At 42.0% G+C, this 24,158-nt stretch overlaps 1 protein-coding gene across 1 annotated transcript in view; it reads left to right on the top strand.

Moving 5' to 3' along the window:
- The first annotated feature begins 4,141 nt into the window (after positions 1–4,141).
- The window catches only part of VPS26C (VPS26 endosomal protein sorting factor C), a 41,708-nt gene continuing 21,691 nt past the window's right edge, over positions 4,142–24,158 (top strand). The window contains exon 1 of the mRNA XM_033128445.1: positions 4,142–4,326. Within this exon, the coding sequence (XP_032984336.1) occupies positions 4,270–4,326 (57 nt within the window). The 5' untranslated portion in view covers positions 4,142–4,269. The remainder of the gene's footprint in view (positions 4,327–24,158) is intronic.

The raw sequence follows: 24,158 nt of genomic DNA, 5'->3' as shown, positions 1-24,158 counted from the left end.
TTAGGACTCTCATACACTATTCTGTTCTGCCATGGTTTATGTAATGTGTCTTCACTATCAATTGATAAAATGACCCCCTGCTCCTTTCTTTGTAACATTGTACACCTTCTTGATTTTCCTATTTGTTTGGCAGGCCTTTGCCAAGTCTTTTAATGAAGATCCTGTGACCCCTTGCTATAAGCCCAGGTATTTGTTGTGTACACACATGTAGTATGATTGCGTGTGTGAGGTCTGGAATCAAAATGGGTGGCTGCCACTTAGTTGCTACATGGCCTTGGGCGAGTATGTTAATCTTTCTGTGCCTCAGCTTTTTCCTTTTGTAAGGTGAGGAAATAGGAATTATACTTATATCATAAGAACTATTATACTTATAAGATTGTTATGAAAATGGGATCAACTAAAACATTTACAGTGCTTAGAACAGTGCCTGACTTAAGCAAGTACTTGATAAATATGTGAGCTGTTATGAATCTGGTCGATTTCCCCATAATGGAGGTATTATGAGATCATTTTGCAGATTAAGGAAACTGAGTTAAGTCAGGAAGTTAGTGTGACAGGATTGTTATAGGTTGAGTTGCCAGGAGGCATGCTCTGAGATGGAAATTCTTGTGCAGGAAGTATATTAGTTGTGTTCTCCTGATCAACAGGTGTGCAGGGGTAAGGGACAAAGTAGCAGGCGTGGGCTGGGCAGAGAGAACAGTTGAGCTGTGATGCAATCACAAGAAAGGCTCCTCATGCAAAGGGAGCAGAGTGATATGTCCACAAATTTTGTGATGCTCCCTTCCAAAGGGAGAGACAAATTTCCCTTCCCTCGAGTGTGGGCTGGATTGTAACTCTTCCAATGAACAGAAGAAAAGTGAATGTGAAAAGTCAGAGCCTAGGCCATACAAGGCACTGAAGCTCCCTGCCTGCTCTCCCTCTGGGATTGCCTCATTTAGGAGAAGTTAGCTGCCTGCCATGCTGTGGAAAGTCAACATGGTGAGGAGCTGAGGCCTCCAGCCAACAGCCACGTGAGGGAGCCATCTTAGAAGTGGATCCTCCAGTCCCAGTCAAGCCTTCCAATGACTGTGACCCTAACATGTTGACTGTAACCACCTGAGACCTTGAGCCAGAATGACACAGTGAAGCTGCTAAGTTCCCAAGCTGCAGAGATCATGAGATAATAAATGTTTCTCGTTTTTTACCACTGTTCAGGTAATTTGTTATGCAAAATGGGCACTAATATAGGGAGTTTTGGAGCTGGAATTTTCTTCAGAGTTGTCCCAAACTGGGGTGAAGGGGAGAGGTCTTTGCATCCTAAGTGGACACTAGTCATTGGATGTGGGCTGCCTCCTCCAGAGGGGACCGTGACTTGGGTAAAGCAGTTTTCTTTAGCTGAGGGCAAGTTTTTGAAGAGTGACTTAGCTGCGAGCTGTTGAGACCAAACTCTGAGCAGCTCAGGGAACACATCGTTCATTCCTGAAATACAGGTCTGGGCAGAGCAACACAGCATCCATGAAATCTTTAGTGGGACCTCTCCTATTGTCCCAGAATGGGACAGCTCACAGCTGAAAACAGCAGGTATGGTGCCCCAACTTCTAATGAAAAACGCCTACAATTGGACCTGACCCTTTCCCCGGCTTAATAAAAAGGTGCAGATCTCGCCCTGTTTCTGCCAAATACTTTCCTAATCGTCTCCTTTTCAGTCTACAAAGGAGGGCAGGGGGAGGAATAAAAGGAGGTGGCCGCCTTGTGGAGAGTACATGGTTTCTGGTGGGAAGTGAGGGAGCGGGGGAGGCTGTAAGATGATCTCTCCTTGGTAACAGTAGGACCTACTGGAAGGAGAGGCTGGTAGGTACAGATTCCCTACTTGCAAATCTGTCTAGTCAGCATTCTTGATGATTTATTCGTCTGTATTTCAGTAGGGAGCTGGAAGATTGAAGAGAGATGGCAGGGTGGAGAGGAGAGCCCATGGGGAAGCCTCCAGGTTAGCCCTGTTGTGTGGCAAGGATGTGTCATTTCTCAAGAGTCAGGTGGACTCTGTGGAAGATAAATGGTCTTGAGAAGTCTTGCTGGACCACCTCGTCCAGGAGAGTATACGGCTGTCTGCTAGCAGTGGGGTGATGGAAAAGATCAAACTGGAGATAGATGTCCCATGAAAATGTATGGCAAGGAGGACCACCAGGCCTTTTGATATGTGCTCCATGAAAGGAATTTCAAACTAGGGCCAGTTATCTGGAGAAGCAGGGATCAACTAAGAGAGAACTCCAGTAGTGGCCAGTTAAAAGATACTTGCCTCAGCACAGAGCCAGGCCTTGAAGAAAACATCAGGGAAGAGTCTGAGAACCAGAACCATGACTTGCACCTTTTCACCTTAAGGATCTTGGGTCCCACTCAAGCCATGAGATTGCCATTTTGACATCCTCTGGTTTTTAGTAACTGAAATTGACCAGAAAGTTATGGTATCACCTAAGGTGTGGTTAAGGGATGGAAAAGAGTCAAAAAGAGCAGTGATTGGAGAAAAATGGACTGTTTTATATTTGGAGGCCATCACATTGAGATGGTTCAACAAACTGATTACACTGATAATTGCTGGAACTAAAGCTCTTTGCACTGCACCAGCATTCCATAAAGATTGTGTACAGCCCACAAAGATGAGTAAAATATGGCACACCTGTCCTCAAGGAACAAGAAATGTTCTGCTGTAAAATAAGTATAAAGCAGGTTTGCTGAAGCAAACAAGTCCAGAATATGGGTCCTTGTAATGTGGGGTTTTTTTTTCCGTTTCCTTGCAGCCTACTGAGATTGGTATTTTATCGGTGGAAAAGATGGGTGAGTCTAGTGGAGAGGGATTCATTTCTTGTATTGTAAATAGACTAGACTGTGGTTATTAAGTCCTTAATGAATTGTTTTAGAATGGCCGGATTTGAGTTGCTAGTAAGATGACCAAGACAGACGCGGGAGCCCTACGGGCAGAGAGGAGCTGAAAACAGAACTGAAGGTTGGGAAATACCACATGTATCAACCTTCAAAAGTAATTGCACCGTCACTGCTGTGCTAGCAAATACCTTACATTCACAGGAGGGAGGCACTCGTGATCCTAATACATGAAATCGTCTTACAGAAAATTTCTGATATAATCCTAAAAGTAATGCAGTTTTAAAAACAAATACCAGAATCAAGAAATTTAAGACAACAAAAGTACTTCACTGTCTCGTCTGTTACCAAAATAATGAAAATTTACTTCTCTGCTTATTGGAGAACTCCTTGTTTAAGAGAGATTTTATTTCAATAAACGTAGTATGTTGCCTAACACTGTATTGCTGCCCTGCCTGGGGGCAATTCCCCCCCAAAAACTGTACGTAACTTGCGTCTAGTTCAGTCAGCTCTCGCCGGGAATAAACACTAGACAGGTCGGTTTTAGCTTTAAGGCGTTTATTTCCACGAACTGTCGGGAGTTAGAGCCTGCGAACCGCGCCTGCCCACATTCTGCGCACGAATATGAATATTCAACACCCCGTTCCAGGGCGCGCGCCGAGGGAGTACCCACAAGCCCCCGCGCCCAGCGACCCCGCGCCGCGGCTGAAAGCGGGGCGAAGTCCCCGCGCTCCGGGAGACCTTGGCCCTGGGCCCGGGGACAGGGGCGGGGCAGTCCAGCCGACCGCCAATCGGCGCCTTGTAGACCGGGAGTGTAGGGGCGCGGACACCGCCGAGCCGGGGGCCTGATACAGGGGCGTCAGTCCTCAGAATCCCCGGGAGAAAGTGGGGGAGGACTAGAGATGACGACCGGAAGGTGACGGGGAAGAAACGCAGTTCCCGGTCATCACCGCCCTCAAACCCAACTCAATAACGCGGCACCCCTGCACCGCACAGCCTGACGGGAGCCTCAGCTTCCCTGCGCTGGTTAAGCCTGCGACACACCTCTGGCACCGCCCCCCGGCGCGGCGCACGCCGGGAAAGCCGAGAGTCCCTCTCCCTCTAGTAAACCGACAAGGAGGAGGGTATTTCCGGCGTTTTGTCTTCAGAGGAGGGGTGGGGCTAGCCTGATCTCGCCCCTCACGCCCAGCGGGGGCGGGACGAAAAGAGACACCCCCTCGGCCCGCTCTAAGGTCCGCCCCTGCGCCGGAAGAAGGGAGGCGGGGGAGTCCACCAGACGTAGGGCGCGAGGTCACGTGACGCAACTGCCGGCGGAGAGGAGAAAAGGGCGGGGCTCCTGTCGGGAGGGCGGGGGTGACCCTCCTCCTTGGGTCACGTGCGGCAGGAAGTGGCGCGGGCCGCGGAGTTTTCGAGATGGGGACCTCCCTGGACATTAAGATTAAAAGAGCGAATAAGGTTTATCACTCCGGGGTAAGTGGGGTGGGTGGGCCTGCGGGTTTTTACCGTTTCCGGAGTCCACGCACTTTTGGGTGTCCCTGGGCGGGGCAGGGGCGCGCCGCCAGCAGCGTGCGGCCGGAGGGTCCGGCGCCGGCGCTGCAGCGCTCACCGCCTGGCTCCTGGAACCTCCGCCTCTGTCTTGGGTCCCCGGCTTGAGCCGTCGCAGGACCCCTGAGGGCGGAGGAGCTCGCGGACTAGCCGACCCATTCCTTCTATCGTATGGTGACTGCGCAGATGTAACGAAAGGCAGAATTCCCTTGGAAAGCAGAAATATGCTCTTCAGGCCGTGGTCAGCCCTAACACCATACGAAACATACTCATGTTTCTGGTTTTATTCTTAGAATAACACACAGAAGGAATGGCATATTAAAATGCAAGCTCTCCAAATTAAAAGTCTTAATTATGCCATTAACAAGTTTTGTGCCACTGGCCATCTAACCTCCTTGGGCCTCAGTTCCCTTATTTGCAAAATGAGCTGTTGCAAGTTTCCTCTAAATCCATCTCGAGGAATCCCCACGCTTACTTTTTATCAGAATCAGTAACCCCGGGAATTTAAAAATACGATTGCCTGGGCCCCACCCCCAGAGATACCAGTGACGCCAGTGTGCATCCAGGGTTGAAATCACAGCTTGCTGTCACACTTTGTGGAATAAAATTGAGAGTAGTGATTAGTCACATGAATGCAGGTAGGACTCAGAAGGGATAGAATAACACATCATGAATGGATGCTAAAAGCTTTGGCTGCAAGATAATTGGGGAAACTTGATATTTACACAGATTCAAATAGTCACCTCCTTAATTGCAAAGGGAAAAAGGTACCTTTATAGTGGAGGAGTCTGCTAGAGTCCCCTCTAACCAAGAACAACGGTGAACGTCACCCTACCATGACCACTAATGATGCCGACTGTTCTGGCATAATAATAGAGGGTTTTGTCCTACATCGCGAAGGCTATAATATACCTATGCAGTATATCTGCCAAAAATGTTTAACCTAAATCAGTTCATGAGAAAACTATCAGGCATATCCCAAATTAGGAACATTCTGTGAAATAAGTGGTCTGGAGTCTTAAAAAATGTGAATGTCACGAAAAAAGAATTTTTCTAGATTTAAAGAGACTATATGGATATGATAACCAAATTCCGTGCATGATTTTTGATAAATAAATTTGTGGACTCTGTATTAAATAATAGTGTTGTGTTGGTGTTAAATTTCCCAAATGTAACATTTGTATTTTGGTTAGGTAGAAGAATACTGAAGTATTTAGGAGTCACAATTACAAAAGTTTAAATCGCCCAACCATAAATTGTGTGTGTGCACATGCATGTTCACACTCCGACATATGTGGAGAAAAGAAAGCAAATGTGGCAAAATATTAGTAATTGGTGACTCTAATTGAAAGCTATATGGGTCTACTTTGTATTCATTTTTAAAAAATAACATCTTTATATAGAGCTAATTCAAATACCATAAAATTCACCATTTTAAAGTACAGAATTCAGTGATTTTAATATAGTCACTGAGTTACGCAACTATCATCAGCATCTAATTTTAGAACATTTTCATCACCTCCAAAAGAGACCCTGTACTCGTTAGCAGTCACTCCTCAATTCCCCCGCCCTCTCAAGCCTGGCAGCCACAAATCTACTTTTTGTCTCTGGATTTGCCTGTTCTGGACATTTCATGTAAGTGGAACCCTACAATATGGGGCCTTTGTGTCTGGCTTATTTCACTTAGCATAATTGTTTTCAATGTTCATACGTATTGTATGTAGCATGTATCAGTTCTTCATTCCTTTTTTTGTTTGTTTTAAAAATTTTATTGGGGAAGGGGAACAGGACTTTATTGGGGAACAGTGTGTACTTCCAGGACTTTTTCCAAGTCAAGTTGTTGTCCTTTCAATCTTAGTTGTGGAGGGTGCTGTTCAGCTCCAGGTCCAGTTGCCAAGTTGCTAGTTGCAGGGGGCGGAGCCCACCATCCCTTGCGGGAGTCGAGGAGTTGAACCGGCAACCTTGTGGTTGAGAGCCCACTGGCCCATGTGGGAATCGAACCAGCAGCCTTCGGAGTTAGGAGCACGGAGCTCTAACCGCCTGAGCCACCGGGCCGGCCCCTTCATTCCTTTTTATGGCCGAATAATATTCCATTGTATGAATAGACTACATTTGATTTGTTCGTTCATCTGTTGATGGACATTTGAGTGGTTCTTACTTTTTGGCTGTTATGAATAATACTCCTGTGAACATGTCTACAATTTTTGTGTGGACATGTATTTTCGTTTCTCTTGGGAATATAACTAGGAGTGGAATTGCTAAATCAAATGGTAACTTCATGTTTAACTTTTTAAGGACCCACCAAACTTTTCCAAAGCACCTGTACCACTTCCTACTCCAGCAGTGAATGGTGGTTCCAATTTCTCCTCTACTTTGTATTCTTAGGATTTTTCTGTAGCTTGGAAATTTCAAAATAAGAGTTGGGGGAAGCAGTGACAGGAAGCTATGTACATTTTGCTTTAATATTTACTTCATTAAAAAGTTAGCACATTCCATTCAGAGATGTTACTCTAGCTGAGATGCTAGATATTTTCTGTGGTTTTACATAATGGTACAAGTAACGAAAAATACATTTAGAAAAGATGCAAGAAATGGAATCATGAAGTTGACCCAGCCATAAGTCTTACACAGCTAGGACCACTCCTGTAGGTGGCACAGTTGAAGGTGTCATCTGTGCCCATCTAGTGCACAGTTTTTGGTGCCATTATCAGGACCAGAATCTGCCGTGGTTGGCTTCTGGCAGTGTTTCTTAGTCTTCAGTCACTTTTACACTTAAATCATTTTACACTAATGCAATTATATTAAATGCATTTTTAATAGATACCTTATATGGCGATTGTAAAGGAAAAACCAGTATAGCTTCTAAACACATGGTTGCTATGTGTTTTTTAAAAAGCCAAAACAGTTATTCAACTGATTAATCAATTGACAAAAATATATACCTGGACATATGTGCCTGTGACCCATGTGTTAGACTCTGTGATCTGTGATTCAGGACAGGTCGATAGGTGGCCAGCACTGTCATGGCTGCTTCCTAGGCTCCAAGTGGCAGGACCTTTGCTGGCTAGTCACTTTGGACAGTGCATGTTTCAAGCGCCATGTTTGTGTAAGGGGTGGCCTCGTCCACTCTCCCTAGTCAGAGCTGGCTATAGGTGGAACTAACAGCATATACATTTTCAGTTTTCTCTGCACATTTTCAACAGCACTGGTAAAGATCCAGGTACTAAAGGTTTGGCTCATTGGTGGCAAGCAGGGTACCTGTATTGCAAGGCCTGAGGTTCCCTACTGTTGAGTCCAGAAACTTGGCTTGTGTTTCCAAAGCCCCATGGATGGTCTGAGACAATCAGGAATGGGATAAACATTTCCCTAATTCCATATTTCCAGCCAAAATTGTGATTTCCCGAGAAGAGGCCTTAACTAGTATTGTTCTATAATATGAACTAGCATAGCCCTTTCCAACTCACAGTGCTTTAATCCTCACAAATACTGAAGAGGTGGCATTTTCCTCCCATTTTATGGTTGAGAAGACTGAGGCTCAGAGAATTCAGTGACATGCCAAGGTCACTAATAAGAGCGAATATTTGAAATTGTGTCTTTTTCTTCCCAAGTCCAGCACTGTGTGTGTGCCTTCTCTGGGTCTTAATTCTCACCGGTAGGATGGAGATGATACCCATTCAAAGGATTTCTCGTGGGGATTAAATGAGATAGTGTTTTAAGACATTTATTATAAAGTACAAATTGCCAGCTATAAAAATGCTCATGGGGATGTAAAGTACAGCACAGGGAATATAGTCAATAATATTGTAATAATTGTATGGTGTCAGGTGGATACTAGAGTTATCGGGGTGATCACTTCATAAGTTATATAAATGTTTAATCGCTGTGTCGTACACCTAAAATTAACAATATTGTGTATCAACTGTAACTGAAAAATAAATAAAAACTTTAAAAAAAAGACGTTTATTATCGGCTCTGACCCCTAGTAGGGGCTCAAATGGTAGGTGGTAGTGGTATCCTTAGACTTTTCCAAGTCTTTCACGCTCAGAATTGCTCTTTGTCTGCCGCGACGTTGAGCATGTTGCTAGCACACCCTACGGATGGCTCAGTTAGTGCTTACGGTGCTTTCCAGAGTTGGATGTCTCTCCAGGGTGGACTTGGAAGGCAGGCAGGCCAGTGACCAAGGAGATCAGATAGAGATGACAGTGTTGTGGGCATCGGAAGCCTAGTGTGGCTTTGGTATTGCTGTGTGCTCCTTTGCTCGGAGCAGCAGATGTGTTCTTGATCAAAGTTCGACTCAAATGTGTTGTCAGTTATGTTACAATTTCTGGGCGCTAGAGGAGGATATTGGGTGAAAGAGCCTTGCAGTAAATCTTTCTGCTATGTAAATATAATTCATTTGTTTTATAAATTCAGAATGTTTTACATTCTTTAAACCTGACACATGTACTCATGAAAATGACACTGTTAAACAATTGTGGAAAACATAAACGAGAGATTTACTACCCAGCATAGCCAAGGTACCGTGACAGGGCAGACTGCTGTTGCCACAAGAGCCTCTAGGTTTGCAGTTGTCTTATTTGGCACATGTAATTTCCTGTTAAAAAAATATTAAAAAGGAAAAATCCTATACATAATAGTTCATTATTATGAAGAAAAATTGCAAAGATAGAATGGTATGAAAAGAAAGCCTACTTGTTCTACTTTGTCCTACTGGATTCTTCCTTCGTGAATGGTCAATTACAGTGAATGCTGTGGTAAGTACTTAGGGTATAAAAATGTAGATCTTTGAGCTAGGAGGGACCTCATTTTGTGGGAGGTGTGTTCAGTCATCTAAACTTTAAGTGGGTTTCTCTTCTCACTCATAACCTAATGCTCCTGAAAAGGCTCGTCTCCTAAATCATACCCTAATCCTTACATAATGCATGAGAGGTGGTGTCACAATTATCTAAGCCGTTGAAAAACTGAGATGCAGTGAAATCATTCATGTTGTTCTCCATTTGGTGTTTGGTGCAGCAGATCTTGTACTGGCCTGGCCATTGGGAAAGCCTGCCCGACCACTGTGGGGGTGTCGATTTCTAGACTCTGCAGCAGCTAGACAAGTCTCAGCACGTCGGACACCCCTGCCCTGGCAGGCTGCTCAGACTTTGGCAGGGGTGTTGGATCTTTCCCCAGTCCGGATATCCTGACCTTGCATCTTCCTGGGTTCAGCCCTGTGTAGCCAGCTGTGCCCTCGCTGTGGGATGAAACCTGCAGTCATGTCCTCCCCAGTTCCTGCGGTGTCTCCCCCAGCGCTAACTCCGAGCTGTGCCGCTCACAGGCTGGAGAGCCAGCAGCACAGCTGGGTTTTGTGGGGATGGTGCCTCTCTTTTCCTCCTCTTACTCCCCCTCATTGACTCCTTTCCCACTACTCCCCGGCCTGAGTTGTCAGAGACCCCTCTATAGATGGTCCCAGCTCTCAGCCTGCCAGGAAGTTCGTGGCTGCTGTCACCCTTACCTCCTCTGTCCCTGGTCCTGCTAGTCTGAAGCGCGTGCCCTCTCACTCCCCATTTGCCTTTGGGCTGAGCCGACCCCTCCTTGGCCCCCTCTCACTCCCTCTTTCTGCACCTCTGCTCCCTCGTCCTCTCCAGCCCTCTCTTCCACCTTTGTTGTCTGCCCTCTTAGCACAGGCTGGTTCTGGGAAAGTGGTCAGTTGACGCCAGTTTTCCATCTGCTTTCCATTTTCACTTCAGCTACACTTTTGGAGTTTTGAACCCTCTAGCTCTTAATGCTTCTTCACCTCATTCAGTCTTTTTAATCAGGTAGTTACATATAACTGCAGCTCTTTTACTAGACAAATGTGTGACACCACCCCCACCCCCAGTTAGTTTTCTCGGGTCCAGTTTCTGTTCAGAAAACAGCCTCCCTTGTTAAGTCACTGGCTGGGTGGGCTGACCTGTTTCCCTTCCCAGTGGGCACACTAAGGCCAAATTGTTCCAGAACATTATTGGCAAATTAACAACTGAGAGCATTATGCCGACAAGAAAAGAACAACGTTCCAGAGCTCAGATCTAAACTCGCCCCTGTTTGGATGGACAGATTAGGAGAGGTCAGTTCATGCAGTGACTGGCTTTAGGTCCGTTCACAATTCCTCCGTGTGGCAGTAGACGCAGTGTGTGCCCAGCTCACGATTCTTTTATTGTCTATACAGCCATACTTCGTTTTACTGTGCTTCACTCTATTGTGTTTTGCATATACTGCTTTTTTAAAAAAAAAAAAATTGAAGGTTTGTGGTAACCCTGCATCAAGCAAGTCTGTTCGCACCACTTTTCCAACATCATTTGCTCACTTTGTGTCTCTCTGTCACATGTTTCATTATTATTATACTTGTTACGCTCAGCTGCGATCGGGGATCTTTGATGTTACTGTCGTAATAACAACATTACAACAATACTGGGGTGCCACAAACCACGTCCGTGTAAGATGGCAGACTTAATCGATAAACATTGTGTGTGTCCTGACAGCTCCGACTGCCCATTTCCCCGTCTCTCTTCCTCTCCTCAGGCCTCCCTCGTCCCTGAGACACAACAGTACTGAAAGCAGACCGATTAATAACCCTCCCAGGGCCTCTGAGTATTCAAGGGAAAGAAGAGTCACGCGCCCCTCACTTTAAATCAAAAGCTAGAAACGCGTACGCTTAGCGAGGAAGGCATGTCGAAAGCCAAGACAGGCTGAAAGCTGGGCCTCTTGACCAGGTAGCCAAGTTGTGAATGAAAGGGACAGTTCGTGAAGGAAATGAAAAGAGCTACTCCAGTGAACACATGAATGATAAGAAAGTGAAACAGCCTATTGTTCACGTGGAGGTTTTAGTGGTCTGGATAGAAGAACAAACGATCCACAACATTCTCTTACACCAAAGCCTAAGCCGGAGCAAGGCCCTAACTCTCTTCTAGTCTATGAAGGCTGAGAGAGGGGAGGAGGCTGCAGAAGAAAGGTTTGAAGCTGCAGAGGTTGGTTCATGAGCTTTAAGGAACGACGCCATTTCCATGACAGAAAATGCCAGGTGAAGCAGCGAGTGCTGATGGAGAGGCTGCAGCACGTTCTCCAGAAGATCTACCTAAGGTAATTCATGGAGGCGGCTACCTGACCACAGATTTCAGTGTAGACAAAACAGCCTTCTATTGGAAGAAGATGCCATCTAGACCTTCACAGCTAGAGAGGAGGAGTCAGTGCCTGGCGTCAAGGCTTCGAAGGACAGGCCACTCCCGCTGAGCAACTAGACCAGCCCCGACTGGAGGTTGAAGCCAGTGCTCGGTGCTCTGAACAGCCGAGGGCCCTGTGGAGTGATGCTGCGTCTGCTCTGCCTGCGCTCTATGCAGGGACCAACAACAACAGCACATGTCAAAACATCAGCATTAACAGGAGTTTGGAAGAAGTTGATTCCAACCCTCTTGGATGACACATGTGCATACATTTCCTATCTAGAACTTTAGTCTCCTATGATATTGGCTATTATTTACTACGTGGAGAAATAGCTGGTGATTGTGTATTTATCAAACAACATGGAAAAACGTTACACAGAATAGTGGAGATGGGGATACCTAACAAGTTGAAATCTCTCTTAATGTTTCTGATTTCTGTTTTCTCACCAAAATGGGTCTCTAAGTGCTACTGGAAAGACTAGTGTTTCAACAAGCAGTTAATTGTCTAACTTGTGTTTTCCCACCTAGCTCAGTGACTTACCTTGTGAGTTTTTTAATGTTAGTTAACTACTTAATGCATTTGATTTCCTGTCGGTAAATTAAAGGGAAGCACGCTATTGGTGTATAAAACCTCGAGACCAAACCTCTAGAGCAAAGTGTTGTAATAATTCCAGGTACTTCTAGGTATTACTGAAATGTTAGGAAGGATGGATCTGAGCATGCCTGTTGCCCCCTACCCAAGCATAATATGATGAAATTGTTTGATCTCTGCTAATGGGGTAAGGGGAAAATGGCATTTAGGATAGTTTTAATTAGCAGTTCTAATTTTATTGTTAAGGTTGAGCATATTTTCATGGATTTAGGGTCAATTTGTAATTTCTTTCCTGTGAACTCCTTGTTTATATCATTTGCCTGTACTTCATATTTTCTATTGGGTTATTTATGATTTTCTTTTCTTTATTTTTTAGAGAGTCCTTAAAATATTAGAGAAATTAGCCCTGTGCCTGCTGTATTAAGTTGCAGATATTTCCCTAGTTGCTATTGCTTATATTTCCTTTTATGAAACTTTATTTTTGTTATATTTGTAGTCATATTTATTCAGAGTTTTGAGTCATTCACAGAAAGGCCTTTTCCCACATTGATATAAAAATCAATCTCTATGCTTTCTTCTGAAACTTTTGTTACTTCAGTTTTTACATTTAAGCCTTTGATGTATTTAGAACTTTGTGTGCAGAGGTTTGCTGTATGAATCTAACTTACCGTATTTCGCACATTTTTTTGCCCAAATTTGTGAGGGAAAAATAAGGATGCTCATTATACACCGGCAGTACTAATTCCGTGTCTGTGTAAATGTTTTTAATTCTTTTATTTATGCTTATGAGTTAAAAGTGTACCTCTAGAAATCAATAACGATATCCATATGCAAAGTAATACCCTGGAATATGATGATCAGTTTTGTTGAACTTACAGCGAACTTGCAACAATGAAGAGTTCTTAGCCTTCTATGATGCGGAAATATCGTAAATTTGTTACGGGTACATAAAATTTCTAGTACCTTGTATCTTTTCTTGTGTTTTATAATTATTTGTTACATAAAATTTCTTGGACCATAATATATTTAAAAATAAATGCTAAAATTCCTTTATAATACAAAAAATAAGTATCTAAATGTAAACAAATAAAAATTTGAATTAAAAAATTAAAATATTTTTCCCCTGAAAGTTTGGGCCAAAAACATGGGTGTGCATAATACACGAGAGTGCATTATACATGGCAAAATACAGTAATCTTTTTTGTCCGGTTCTTTGGCCAGTTTTCCAGTACAATTTATTAAATATTCTACTTTTTCCCTTTGGGTTTAAAATGCTACCTTTATCATCTATTAATTTCCCATACTACCTGATCTATTTCTGGGCTTTCCATTCAGTTCTGTTAATCTTTCAGCCTATGTACATGTGTGCCACACTTTGTAAATTACTGTAATATTTTAATATTTCGTAGGGCTAGTCTCCCTCATTGTTTTTTCAAAATTTACTCAAAGACCTACACATGAGACTTGAAACAATTAACTGCATAGAAGAAAGTGTACCGTATTTCCCCAAAAATAAGACCGGGTCTTATATTAATTTTTGCACCAAGACACTTGAGGGCTTATTTTCAGGTATTTTTTCATGTACAACAATCTACATTTATTCAAATACAGTCATGTCATCTTTTTCTGAAACATCGTCATAACTCTCCAAACCCTGAATTCCAGCTTGAATTTCTTGCAGCTCCATTTCCTATAGGACCATTGGCCCCGATCTCTCCTGTCCAGCAATAGAGCTCTCCTTAAATGAGCACTTCTTGTCCAGATAGCTTGCTTGTAGTGTATTGGCAACACAGCTGTCAGTGATTTTATCCCATGAATTCTTCACCCAAGTCACGACCTCTTGCAGGCTAGGCTTCACAAAGTTTCCACGCTGATTTCTCTCCATTCTATTTTCAATGTAGTCATTGATTTCCATGTGCAAATAGTTGTTGAATGGTTTGTTTATTGCAATATCAAGAGTCTGGAGATAGGCAGTCATGCCTGCGGGAATCATTTGATCTGTTCTTCTCTCTGCAGGGAAGTTCTTCATGTCTTTAGCGCGGTGAGTGCTGGCTGAATCCCAGACTAGCAGACCTCTTTGGCCACCTCACAAAACAAGTGGCAGCATTAAATCAACCCATTTCCTTATAACTGCTTGTGTGCACTAGGCTTTTTGGTTTTAAGAACGTAAATGCCTGAAACATGTTCAACCTTACCTTTCTTGCCCTTAGTGATGATTAGAGGTGGGGCTTTCTTTTCACCCAGATGAATTGCAAATATACAGGTAACACGTGCACTTTTGTAACCAGTGGAGGGAATGTAGATTGACGAGGCACCCCTCTGGTCAATTGTCATTTGAGATCCTTGGCCCATAAACACTGCAGTTTCATCCATAGCAATCATGTTCGAAAATTGGTATTTAAAAAATTTGATGCCATCAACAAAGGACTTGAATGCAAGTGCACATTTAATAACTTCAGTATTTTCCAGCTTGAACAATGTTGTCAATCTTGGAGACAGTTCATATCACTGAAGGAAACCGTCCAGCCAGTGTTGTGATGCTTTGAATTCTTCTGGGGCTATTTCTAACTATGGTGCCATTGCAAGGGCAAATGCTTGAATATCAGCCCTGTGCACAACCAAAGCTTTTGCTCTTCTGTCAGCAATCCATTCACATATGACGTCTTCCAGCTCAGTAAACAATGGTTGCCGACCTGATCCACACTTGTGCTTCTTAGCATTTCCCTCATCCACCTGTTGACTGAGGTTATTCTGCTCGCCATTTTTGGAACATTTGGAGATCCAACTTCTTCTCTTTGCAGAAAGCCGTGAGATTCTTGCCCTGGGAGTGCTCCACGATTCCTTTCTTGTACTTGACGCAATAGCTCTTTCTTTTTGCATTCATCTTGTCTGGGGGTCAAAATATTATTTCTTTTAAATCTACCATTAAATCAAGTGTTAACTGAAGACTTGTGAGACAGGAGTGGCAATGAAAATGATGACAGTTAAGAGTGATGGTCCACACAAAAGCAACGGAAAACTGCAGGCACCAAAATTCAGAAAACGTTTCTTTATTTCACACGAGTGCATTAATTAAGTCTATTATAACACATGACGTATTGAATTACGAAGATTCATATTAGACATAAACACATCCGTTCATTATCAAGTGTGCACGTTATTCGTGCGTTGTGTGTGTACTCCTATTGGTCCTTTGGCAATAAGTCTCAAGTTCATCTGTTTACAAAGGCTTTTACCTCTCGTTCAAAGGCGCCTGCTTGGGTATTTACAAATACTTAATTATAATTTATATTATCATTTACTTTAAGTATTAATGTCAATAACATTTATTTATATTTAATTATATATTATTATTATTATTTTATAGTTCAATACATCCGTCGTGTGTTGCAATGGATGCACTAAATGCATCCATCTGGCTGACGATTTTAACTGGGGCTTATTTTTGAGGTAGGTCTTATATTACGAGCATCCTGAAAAATCATGCTAGGGCTTATTTTCTGGTTAGGTCTTATTTTCAGGGAAATACGGTAAGTATTGAACTTATAGACTTTGGATTCAAAGAGGATTTTATGAATTTGACCTCAAAGGCAAAGGAAGTAAAAGCTATATCAAAGTAAAGAGCTTCTGCACATCAAAAGAAACCATCAACAAAACAAAGAGGCAACCAACCAAATGGTAAAAGATATTTGCAAACAACACTCCAATAAGGAGCTAATATCCAAAATATATAAAGAAGGTGTACAACTCAAACACAAAAACAACAACAAAAAACTGTCCAATTAAAAAGTGGGCAGAGGACCTGAACAGGCACTTCTCCGAAGAAGACATACAAATGGCCAACAGATAAATGAAAAAATGCTTAATTTCACTAGCTAGTAGGGAAATGCAAATCAAAATCTGAGATATCACCTCACATCTGTTAGAATGGCTGTTATCAACAAGACAAGTAATAAGTGTTGGAGAGAAAGGAACCCTCATACACTGTCGTTGGGAATGTAAATTGGTGCAGCTGCTGTGAGAAACTGTGGCGGTTCCTCAAAAAATTAGAAATACCAGATGACCCAGCAGTCCTTCTCCTGGGTATCTACCCAAAAAATCTGAAAACATTTATCCATAAAGATATATGTACCCCGATATTCATTGCAGCATTATTTATGGTGGCCAAGACATGGAAACAACCAAAGTGTCCTTCAATAGATGGTTAGATAAAGAAGATGTGGTACATACATACAATGTAATATTAGCCATAAGAAAAGATGAAATACTTCCATTTGCAACAACATGGATGGATCTTGAGATTATTATGCTAAGTGAAATAAATCAGACAGAAAAAGTCAAGAACCATATGATTTCACTCATATGTGGGAGATAAAACTGAAAGCAGCAGGACCAGCCCAGTGGCTCTGGCGGTTGGAGCTCCGTGCTCCTAACTCCAAAGGCTGTTGGTTCGATTCCCACATGGGCCAGTGGGCTCTCAACCACAAGGTTGCCGGTTCAATTCCTCGACTCCCACAAGGGATGGTGGGCGGTGCCCCCTGCAATTAAGATTGAACATGGCACCTTGAGCTGAGCTGCCGCTGAGCTCCCGGATGGCTTAGTTAGTTGGAGCGCGTCCTTTCAACCACAAGGTTGCCGGTTCGACTCCCGCAAGGGATGGTGGGCTGTGCCCCCTGCAACTAACAATAGCAACTGGACCTGGAGCTGAGCTGCGCCCTCCACAACCAAGATTGAACGGACAACAGCTTGACCTGGAAAAAGTCCTGTAAGTACACACTATTACCCAATAAAGTCCTGTTTTAAAAAAACAACAAAACTGAAAGCAACAAAGGAACAAGACAAAGAAACAAAAACTCATAGACACAACAATGTAGTGGTTCCTAGACAGTAAGGGGGAGACTCCGCAGGATGGTAGAAGAGGGAAAAGGGGATCAAATCTGTGGTGAAGAACTGACTCTGGGTGTTGATTGAATACACAATGCAATATATAGATGATATAGAATTGTACACTTGAAACCTATATAATTTTACTAACCAGTGTCACCCCAATAAATTTAATAAAAATACTTACTCCTTATGAACTTTAGAATCAGTTTGTCTAGTCTGTTTCCACCTCCACGCCAAAAAAAACCCAAAACATGTTACTGATGTTACTTTCTTTAGGATTGTGTTGCCTTTATAGACTTACTACTTCTAATGACTGTAAGGAGGGCTGATAAGTGAGTGTTGCGGAGGGGCTGGTGCAGTTTTAAATAGGAACGGTCAGGGAAGGCCTCAATCAAATGGTTGTCAGTTGAGCAATGACTCTGGAGATAAGGGAGCAGGTGTTAAAGAAGAAATCATTTGTGACACTTGGTAAGACGTAAGGCAGACTTTATTCGTGGGGGAACTACTGTTGTGACAGGTGTAGGGACCACTGCATGGGGTCTTGCTGTGGGGGAGAGAGATTGGGGTTAACTGTGAGCACAGCATGGGCAAGTGGGAATTATGGCCAAAGAGCAGGGTGGGGTCAATGGGTGGAAAATTACTGAGGAAACATCAGGGGTCAGGGGGCACTCTGGCTCAACCAGCCTAACAGGAGCTTTGTTGAAGGCAGGCTGGGGTGATTGGACATCACCTGGGGCATGGAGGGTGAGGAACCCAATCAGAGGTGATGAGATACGGAGGATGGGGAAACTGACTTAGAAGAATTTTTGCTAAAAGTGGACAATGCATAGAGGAACATGGACATCCAAAAACCAAGCCCTAGTTGAAAAAGAGCTGAGGGGAGGTTGAGTCGAGTTTGGTCAAGAAGAGTAGTTTGTCACAGCCACGTGGGTATCTGGAGGAAGAGCAGCCAGGTGGAGGGAAGAGCCCGTGCAAATGCCCTGAGGCTGGGATGTGCAAGCAAGTTAAAGCAATAGGGCCAGGGAGGGGTGAGAGCAGGCATGAGGGGAAGCGCTAAGAGATGAGGTCACACAGGTCAGGAAGAGGGGCAGGGCCCCTCCGTGTGCCATCAGCGTGACTGGCCTTCACCCTGAGTGAGATGAGGCGCCTCGGTAGAGTCCCTTTAGTAGAAGAGTGACGTGCTCTGTCTTTTGTGTATTTATCATCAGCCATCTGGGTCTCTCTTCCACCCTCCCTCTTATTTTTAGATCCATTATATGCCCTGTGCTCCTCTGTTGGTTCTCTTAACGTCACCTTCTTGTAGAAGATGAATTTATTTCTAGACCAGGCCAGCTGAGGTTTTATGTATGAGTTTCTTTAATTTTCAGTTTTCTTCCGTATGGGAGATAAGCAGCTGGGGAGGTTTTCACAGTGCCTCCAAGCCTCCGGCTGCTTCCTGCAGGGGGCGCATTTGTAGGATTCCTCATTGGGTGCTGTTTCTCTATCCTTAGAGCCTGGCCAGTTTCTCCAGCCACGCCTTCACCTTCCAGAAGCATGTTTCGCTTTTTACTGCGTGCCTCGCCCGTGCTCGGTATTTACTCTTTAGCAGCTCTTCCACCTATTTCATGGTATTCAACTGTGTCCCTGCTTCGCCAAAAACAGAGTTTGTGGTTTTGTTTCTTGTTCTTTTGAGTGATTTCCAGGAAGCCAAGGCGGGGGGCAAAAGGGGGAGAATGGTGACCTGACGCCACATTCGTCAAACCCAGAGTCCTAAGTATGGGTTTGGGATTTAATTGCAGAGAACAAGAAAGAAAAAACTTGTGTAGTTTGGTAGTGGCTGTTTACATTTAGAGAAGACAGAAAACATTTCTTTCACCACCCTTTGGATAAACATGGTAGTGATTTCTGCTGAGAAAGTCAGCTTGGCTGTGAAGACTACGTGTGACTGGCAATCTCTGAACGCCTTGGCCCCAGCCTGCTCTTTCGGTCTGTGGTTGAAGACAGCGGCTTGAGGTCTTTCGCTAGGCTTGGCTCCTCCAGGGCAGAGACTTGAGCTGATTTGCAGGGGGCTCTGTGTGGTGTGGTACCTTTGAACGCCTCACCTCCCAGAGGGGTAAGGTTTCCTAATGCGGGTGGGATCCGAGGCGTCCGTGCTGGCCCGCTGTGACAAATAGCACAGGTATACGTCCCTGTTCACACGGGGCAGGATGTACAGGCTGACGCATTGGTCTGTCACCTTCTGTCTCCGGCACACACACACGTGTGGGGCCTGTACTTCTGTCTCATCTATGTTTCCTAACCTTTCTCAGGTCAAGGCCTCCTTGATGATAGGACAAAAGCTACGGCTCTTCGCCCTGAAAAATACCACACGTGCTTGTGATTTTGTATATGGGTTCCGGGGTTCATTGCCATCCTTAAGTCTATAAGTGGCCTCTTTGAAGTCATGGCCCCCAGATGAAGAACCCCCACTTATTATGTTGGGTGAGGTATTGGCATGATCCAAAACCATAACTTTTCTCCTTATTAAGAGTTCTGGATAAAAGTCTGCAGGGAAAGTTCTCGGTGAAGTCGGGGGTTTTCCTTAATTTTTAATTATTCAAGTTCATTCTGTCCTCATTTGCCAGGGTTGATCAAGAATTGTCTGGTATACCTAAAGTGAATATTGTTGTGGGTCAATTATAGCTCAATTAGAGAAAAAGTAAAAAGACTGTTTTCTCATCACCATGGGTCTTAACTTACTGAAATATCTTCTGTGTCTAAAGTTCTTGGCTCCTTGGGCTATATACTTGGACTAATTCTATATGCTCCTTTTGTTGGTAGAAATTGAATAGACCTGTTTATTGTTAGAATGCCTAATTTATCTTACATATTAATTTTGTATTCTCTCTACTATATTCTTTTTTTATTAGTTTCAGTTGTACAAAATAACAAAGTGATTAGACATTTACAGACCTCACAAAGTGAGAACCCCAACAAGTCTGTCACCCATCTGACACTATACAGTCATTACAATATTATTGACTATATTCCCTATGCTGTACTTTATATCCCATGATTTTTTACAAATTATAGTTGACATTCAATATTATTTTATATTCGTTTCAGGTGTACAGCGTAAGTGGTTAGACATTTATATAATTTATGAAGTGATCTCCCTGATATTTAATACCCATCTGACACAATACATAGTTTTTACAATATTATTGACTATATTCCCCATACTGTACTTTACATCCCCGTGACTATTTTGTAATTACCAATTTGTACTTCTTAATCGCTTCACCTTTCTCACCCAGTCCCCCAATCTCCCTTTCATCGAGCAACCATCAGTTTGTTTTTTGTATCTATGAGTCTGTTTCTGTTTTGTTTGTTCATTTATTCTCTTCTTTAGATTCCACATATAAGTGAGATAATAATGGTATTTGTCTTTCTTGGTCTGACTTTTGTCACTTAGCATAATACCCTCTGGGTCTATCCATGTTGTTGCAAATAGTACGATTTCATTCTTTATTATGGCAGAGTAATACGCCATTGTATAAATGTACCACAATTTCTTTATCCAGTTGTCTATTGATGGACATTTCAGTTGCTTCCATATATCTTGGCTATTGTAAATAGTGCTATAGTAAACATAGGGGTGCATGTATCTTTTTCAATTAGTGTTTTGGATTTCTTTGGATAAATTCCAGGAGTGGAATTGCTGGATCATAAAGTAGTTCTAGTTTTAATTTTTTGAGGAACCTCCATACTGTTTTTCATAGTGGCTACACCAATTTTCAGTCCCACCAACAGTTCACAAGGATTCCTTTTTCTCTGCATCCTCGCCAGCACTTGTTATTTGTTGATTTATGGATGGTGGCCATTCTGACAGGAGCGAGGTGATATCTCACTGTGGTTTTTATTTGCATTTCTCTGATGATTAGTGACATTGAGCATCTTTTCATAGTGTCTATTGGCCATTGTATGTCCTCTTTGAAGATACTATATTCTTTCTTAATTAAAATCAAAGAATGACAAAAGAGTCCTTTGGGTCATAAAATATTTATTCTGCTTACTCCCAAGGTACTTCACTGCTTTTTCCTTCTTATATAAAGTATTAAGTAAAGAAAAGTTTCTACTGATGTCGTGACTGTAATATGCCAATCAGTGATCAACCAAGATCCTGTTCCCTTCAGGTTAACTGAAGATGTTATGATTAAATAGAAACAGAACTATCCTCAAGTGCTATTGTGTTGTTTAATTGATAAAGTTCATGAAATTATTTTATCTCATTTTATTTCTGGGACATTCTAGTCAAGCATATTTTTTTAAATATACCGGTGGATTAAATTTTTCAAAGTTAGATTTCTATTTCATTGGGGCTATATAAATATCAATAGAATTAATTTTAATTAAAAGTTAAATTATTTCATAGGCATTTTACCCTGATACCAAAACCTGGTAAAGATAACACAAAAAAAGAAAATTACAGACCAATATCTCTGATGAATACAGATGCAAAAATCCTAAACAATGTTGTAGCAAATTGAATACAACAATGCATTGAAAAGATTACACATCATGATCAAGTGGGCTTCATCCCAGCGGCACAAGGATGGTTCAACATACACAAATCGACCAATGAGATACACCACATAAACAAAATAAAAGATAAAAATCTTACGATTATATCAATAGATGCAGAAAAACCATTTGACAAGATACAACATCGATTTTTGATTAAAACACTTAATAAAATGGGTAAGGAAGGAAAATACCTTAACGTAATAAAGGCCATATCTCACAAACCCTCAGTTAATATCCTAACTGAGATAATGAAGCCTTTTGCTATACATTCAGGAATAAGACAAGGCTGCCCGCATCACCACTGCTATCCAACATAGTACTGGAAGTCCCAGCCAGAGCAATCAGGCAAGAGAAAGAAATAAAAGGCATCCAAATTGGGAATGAAGAAGTTAAATTGTCACTTTTTGCAGATGACAAGATTCTTTATATAGAAAACCCTGAGACTCCACCAAAAAAACTATTAGAAACAATAAACAAATACAGTAAAGTTGCTGGGTACAAAATTAACATGAAAATCCATAGCATTCATATATACTAACAATGAAATTTCAGAAAAAGAAATAAAAAAACAATTCCTTTTGCAATTGCAACAAAAAGAATAAAATATCTAGGAATAAACTTAACAAAGAAGGTGAAGGACCTACCTACTGAAAACTGTAAGACCTTTTTTAAAAAAAACTGAAGAAGGCACAAAGAAATGGAAAGTCATTCTGTGGTCATGGATTGGAAGAATCAGCATAGTTATAATGGCCTTATTACTCAAAACAATATACAGGTTTAATGAAATCCCCATCAAAATCCCAATGGCGTTTTTTTTAAAGAAGTAGAACAAAAAATCGTCAGATTTGTATGGAATCACAAAAGACTCCAAGTAGCCAAAGCAAGCCAAAGAAAAAAGAACAAGGCTGGAGGTATCACACTTCCTGACTTTAGCTTGTACAACAAAGTGACAATAATCAAAACAGCATGGTAATGGCAGAAAAACAGACACAGACCAATGGAATAGAATGGAAAACCCAGAAATAAACCCACATGAATATGGGCAGATAATTTTCGACAAAGGAGCCAAAAACATACAATGGAGAAAAGAAAGCCTCTTTAATAAATGGTGCTGGGAAAATTGGAAAGCCACGTGCAAAAGAACAAAACTAGACTGATATCTGGCACCATGTACCAAAATTAACTCAAAATGGATCAAAGATCTAAACATAAGACCTGAAACAATAAACTGCATAGAAGAAAGCATAGGTACTAAATTTACAGACCTTGGGTATAAAGAGGATTTTATGAATTTGACCTCAAAGGCAAGGGAAGTAAAAGCTAAAATAAATGAATAGGACTATATCAAATTAAAAAGCTTCTGCACATCAAAAGAAACCATCAACAAAACAAAGAGGCAACCAACCAAATGGGAGAAGATATTTGCAAACAACACCTCCAATAAGGGTCTAATATCCAAAATATATAAGGAACTCATAAAACTCAACAACAACAACAAAAAATCCAAATAAAAAATGGGCAGAGGACCTGAACAGACACTTCTCCCATGAAGGCATACAAATAGCCAACAGATAAATGAAAAAATGCTCAGCTTCACTAGCAATTAAGGAAATGCAAATCAAAACCACAATAAGATATCACCTCATACCTGTTAGACTGGCTATCATCAGCAAGACAAATAATAACACGTGTTGGAGAGGCTATGGAGAGAAAGGAACCCTCATACACTTTTGGTGGGAATGCAGATAGGTGCAGCCACTATGGGAAACAGTATGGAGGTTCCTCAAAAAATTAAGAATAGAATTACCGTATTACCCAGCAATCCCTCTCCTGGGCATTTACCCAAAAAAATCTGAAAACATTTATCCATAAAGATATATGTACTCTGATGTTTCTTGCAGCATTATTTATGGTGGCCAAGACATGGAAACAACCAAAGTGTCCTTCGATAGATGATTGGATAAAGATGTGGTGTGTGTTTGTGTGTGTGTATATATATACATATATATGTATATGTATATATATACACACACACAAATATATATATATGTATATGTATATATACACAGAATGGAATACTACTGTGCCATAAGAAAGATGAAATACTGCCATTTGCGACAACATGGATGGATCTTGAGATTATTATGCTAAGCAAAATAAGTCAAGAAAAGTTGAGAACCATATGACTTCATTCATATGTGGGATATAAAACTGAAAGCAACAAAGGAACAAGACAAAGAAACAAAAACTCATAGACACAGACGACAGTTTAACTAACGGTTACCAGAGGGTAAGGGGGGGCGGGAGGAAAGAGTAGAAGAGGGTAAAGGGGGTCAAATACAGAGGGCGCCAGAAAAATGTATGCACATTTTAAGAAAGGAAAAAACTATTAAAATTGTAATAATATATACCGATAACAAAAGATGAATACAAGTCGTGTATACATTTTTTTTTTATCACCCCCGGTATATGGTGATAGAAGGAGAACTGACTCTGGGTGGTGAGCACACAATGTGACATATAGATGATGAATTATAGAAATGCGTACTTGAAAC

Source organism: Rhinolophus ferrumequinum, chromosome 2 (genome assembly GCF_004115265.2).
Source record: "Rhinolophus ferrumequinum isolate MPI-CBG mRhiFer1 chromosome 2, mRhiFer1_v1.p, whole genome shotgun sequence".
In the NCBI taxonomy this organism is placed as follows: Eukaryota; Metazoa; Chordata; class Mammalia; order Chiroptera; family Rhinolophidae; genus Rhinolophus; species Rhinolophus ferrumequinum.
This window is presented reverse-complemented; position numbering and strand designations above follow the sequence as displayed.